The 4,352-nt window shown below is 39.0% G+C and overlaps 1 protein-coding gene across 4 annotated transcripts in view; it reads right to left on the reverse strand.

The window, feature by feature from the left end:
• Positions 1 to 4,352, reverse strand: part of micu1 (mitochondrial calcium uptake 1) — a gene marked incomplete at its 3' end in the record, with an annotated part of 38,686 nt that overhangs the window by 6,735 nt on the left and 27,599 nt on the right. For all 4 annotated transcript variants that reach the window (XM_014006000.1, XM_014006003.1, XM_014006002.1 and 1 more), the window contains 2 exon segments: positions 367 to 567; positions 664 to 746. In XM_014006000.1, coding sequence (XP_013861454.1) covers positions 367 to 567; positions 664 to 746 — 284 coding nt within the window.

The following is a 4,352-nucleotide window of genomic DNA, read 5'->3' on the forward strand; positions in this document are numbered from 1 at the left end:
AAAAAAATGTTTGTCATAATCATGTCTTGTGATTATTTGACAGGAGTTTTACATTTAAACTAAGTGTGTTTAATTTAGTTATAATGCAAATACAATACAAATCAAACTAAGATTTAGAATAATTATCATTTTGATCTATACATTGTTAATGTCTGACTGGGCCTCGTGCCACTTTATGTTCAACAAATTGGGCCCGGAGGTCAAAAAGGTTAAGAGCCCCTGGTTTAAACTTTCATTGTGGTTTGCAGAGTTTTTAAAATGCAGCATGYTTGCATCAGAGATAACTCTAAGACCATTTTGTTGTCTCCAAGAGGCCAATATTTCAGAATCCATCAAAGCTCTAACTTCCCTTTTGTTTTGAACTACCTCTAGTTTGAGCACATCGTGTTGCAGTTTTCTCTGAAACTCCAGGAAGCTGCCAATAGTGAGTTTTCCCTTCAGGTCCTGTCCAAAGAAGTAGGTGGTGAGAGCAGAGCTGCAGCCGGCCGTCTTCAGGGTGTTTCCTGTGGTGGAGCGGTCGCGGTGTCGCATACCCATACTGGTCTGAGATCGAATGATGCTCTGGACCTGGAAATTAAAAAAAAAAAAAAAAAACCAAATGTCAACCAGGATGAATCTTTTAAGTAATCATCTACTTTTTGGATCGTAAACAAACTGTCCAACCTGCTCGAACTCTTCTAGGTCCACCTCTCCATCTCCGTTCAGGTCAAACATCTTGAAGGCAATTTCGAAGTTCCTCTGGGGAGCTGGACACAAAACCCACACAAAGAGACGCAATCTTAAATCAATCCATCACAATATGAGAAGAAAAGTCACTCTGGATCGACCCAGAAAACAGCTGGGTCGATCCAGTCCAATAATGACTCGGTAATGATATATTTACTGCCTGAACCGCACTGGGAACGAGCTTCAGGGCCTYGATAAGCAGGAGAAAAAACTCTCAGAGTAGACATGAAAAACTGCATGATTAACCCCGTTCTCTGTACTACTCTGTTCCACATAGTGTCTGTGGGAGGTAAAMTACTACAGCATGGCTTTTACTCATTTGTATGGAAGAGGATTAGGGCTCCTGTAAAATAAGAATCTCAGAAATCAGAGATTGAAGTCAGAATTCTGACTTTCAGATTTTTGAAATCTAAGAAAATCTAAGGTCGTATTCACACCTGATAGTCCAGCAGACTCTGTTCGATTGGGGACCAAAATTGCTCAATTTGTTTACATTTTCAGTTCGGTTCACATTCACACTGCATTTTGTCGTACGGACTAAACTCTGAACAGCCTGTTCCCTCCCTTGCCTGTGGCGGCGCTGCACCAAGAACCACTGAAGGAATCGATTCAAAAAMCCCTGAAGAAGACACTAAGCGCAACCTTCTTCACAAAATGTAAACAAACATGSAGTGACGTCAGGTTTTAGTGCTTGTTTATTTTTTATATTTGGCATAGCATGAYRTCCATCTTATACAGACATCCAGCGAAGTGTCTACAAGATATGAGTAACTTTATTACTTTTATTACCCAGAATGCTCTGCGTTATAGTCTGCTTCCTRTTTCTGGAGTGGTCTCCGGTTTGCTTGGCGTTCACACATGCAATCGAACCACACCAGAGWTCACTTCAACCGAACGAGACCTAGGTTTTCAGGCGGACCAGAGTTCGCATTTTTGGTCTGAATCGAAGTTCACRCATTCACACCTCCACAAATGAACCAGACTTTCCAGGCAAATGGCTTAGAGTTYGATTAAAGCAGACTAAACAGGGCTGGTGTGAATACACCCTAAGATTATTACAATTCTGAGAATTTTGTTTCATCATGTCCCTTCTGTAYATTTCTGAATACACCTTTTTTGCCTTAGAACGCTCATCTGAACACAATACAGTATCTGGACCTTTTAAATAAAGCATTCAATTCTTTAAAAAAATTAAGAGAAGAAAGACAAAAAAAGAGGAGAAATGTAATGGGGAAGATTGAAAAATTCCTACAATTTTAAATAAATGTTATAAATTTGAATATAACAAATTTCTGTATAAAATGTAACATTTTGATGCAATAAATATAAAAATTGACCTTATTAGAATTGTTATGAGGGACTTTGTTTAAAAGAAGTTCCAAACTAATGAGGCAAAACATCATGAGCAGCCCTGATTAACACGCTGTCAGTCATTTTCATGTTTACAAAAACCTCTTTGCTGCCAACTCTTGGACTCTACACGACCTCTGAAGACACCCCGAGGTAAACCGAACAGACTGGAGCATCTAACCCTGTAAACTGCAAGGTGCCCCAGATCAGACTCCTTCTAGCGCCACCTAACCTGAAATGCCAGATGGTTTGTTACGCAGAAGCATCTGCAAAGCCTTTTCTGGAAACTGCTTGGAAAAGGGCAAACACTTAAGTAAATAAATACATTAAAAATACGGCAGGTGTTTGGATGAACCATCTGTCAGCAGCCATCATTCCAGGAAATTTCAACCGCGAGTGCAGCTAGCRTTCTTAACATTACCAGTTGGTATTGGGGGGAGACATCTTTTCAACCCTTCAGTGTTAATCTAATTCTGATGTAACATTGCTTTTTCAAATTGTTTAGCATCAACACTGTAAAGTAGTGCCATAAATTACAAATCCAAAATGGATTCCAATAGGGATGCACAATATTAGAGTTGGGCGATATGGCCAAAATTTTTTATCACAGTATTTTCAACATTTACACCGGTTTCACGGTATATCACGGTATTTTTCTTTTCATCACAGCTCAGCTGATAATAAAATGTAAAAATGTACAAATGCTGCTTATTAACTTTTTTCTTTTACTGTACCTCTGTCCGTGTTGCTAATTCCCTCCTCTAAATGTCTTTCTTTGACTGGTGGTTGTAGACAGTAATCACGCATTTTGGTCCGGTCATGAAAGAGGAGGGTTAAGAAAAGACTATTATCGGGTTTATTGTTTTATGTTATTTAATAAAGCCTATCAGGATGACTCCCCTTGCACACCAGTCATTTCCAATTCCACTACAAACCACTTCCCCTGGGCTTTTCACAATAGAATCATGTTAAGTCTCCATCAGCATAACGTCTCCATATTAAATAACTGCGCATTAAAGCTAACCGTGCACGTCACTGAAGAGGTGTTTTCTACATTCAGCGATGGAGAAAACGGGATCTTTTTTTTAACGTCAGTCAATTTAAGCAGCAGAATCACCCGCCGCTGCAACAAGCTGCTCAACAATAACATTAGCATGCTAATGCGCATAACGGTAATGCGAAGAAAAGTGTCCCCCGGGAAACAGTTCACTGGCGGCCGTGACGAAACGATCCGCACGTGTTCAGGCTATTTAAACCGGTATGCCTGGTATTCAGAAAATTCCTATCATAACAAAAATAAAAAAACGGTATTGGGTACAAAACGGTATACYGCCCAGCACTACACAATATATCAGCATTAACATCAGTATCAGCCGATGGCCATTTTTTAGAGTATCGTTATCGTACGATAAGCAAAACTGGGCCAATATTAATGTCCAATATTGATTTCCTACTTTTAGCTTTGTGTTTCTGTTTTAGGAGGGAAAACGGTTGAGTGGTCATGATAGTGATAATGATGCAGCGCAGCCAGGAATAACAGAAGTAGGGAGCCATGTCAGCGGTCTGGTTGCTTTTTTTTTACAGTATTAGAAAAAGACACAGGTGTGTTTGTGCAAATATGTATATAAATAATTTGTGTTTGTATAATATCGGTAATTAACAATAATAACAATATCGGATATCAACATCGGCTGAAACTTTCATTTCGGTGCATCCCTAGATTCCAATAATAATTGGCATCAGATTGATCCTCATTATTCTAAATACCTGCAGTTGATATAGAGAAATAGCTAAAATGCTAACGCTAAATGCAAAAAGAAAAGTTTAAAAGCGTTGTGAGCGTCCAGATGACAAACTTAAAAAAAGGGAAGAAGAGTGAGGAACATGAGGATTTAATTGCAGCTGACACCGTCATCCCAACATTCCACAAAACTGCAGAGGCACATTTTCTGTGCAGATCTATCACCGCCTGGTTYATTGCCACGAAAACACAGCTTGAAGCCTCCGGACAAGAACATCTCATCATCATAATATTACAAATCTCATGAGGATCTGGCAGCCTTTCAGCGTGAAGTGAATCTCCAAACATTGCTTTTGATTCGATCTCCTGCTGACCACAGTTGGGTTTCTTTGACCGATTTCAATTTGCATTTAAGATTCTTGAATAGGAAAAAGTTGATCGGAAAAAAATAAATAAATAAAACTTTAACTTGTTTGTAAAACTAATGTTCCACTATCTCTTGGGGATATTTTTTTCTTGTACAAAAGCTACAAAC

Source organism: Austrofundulus limnaeus, unplaced genomic scaffold, assembly GCF_001266775.1.
Source record: "Austrofundulus limnaeus strain Quisiro unplaced genomic scaffold, Austrofundulus_limnaeus-1.0 Scaffold33, whole genome shotgun sequence".
NCBI classification, from domain to species: domain Eukaryota; kingdom Metazoa; phylum Chordata; class Actinopteri; order Cyprinodontiformes; family Rivulidae; genus Austrofundulus; species Austrofundulus limnaeus.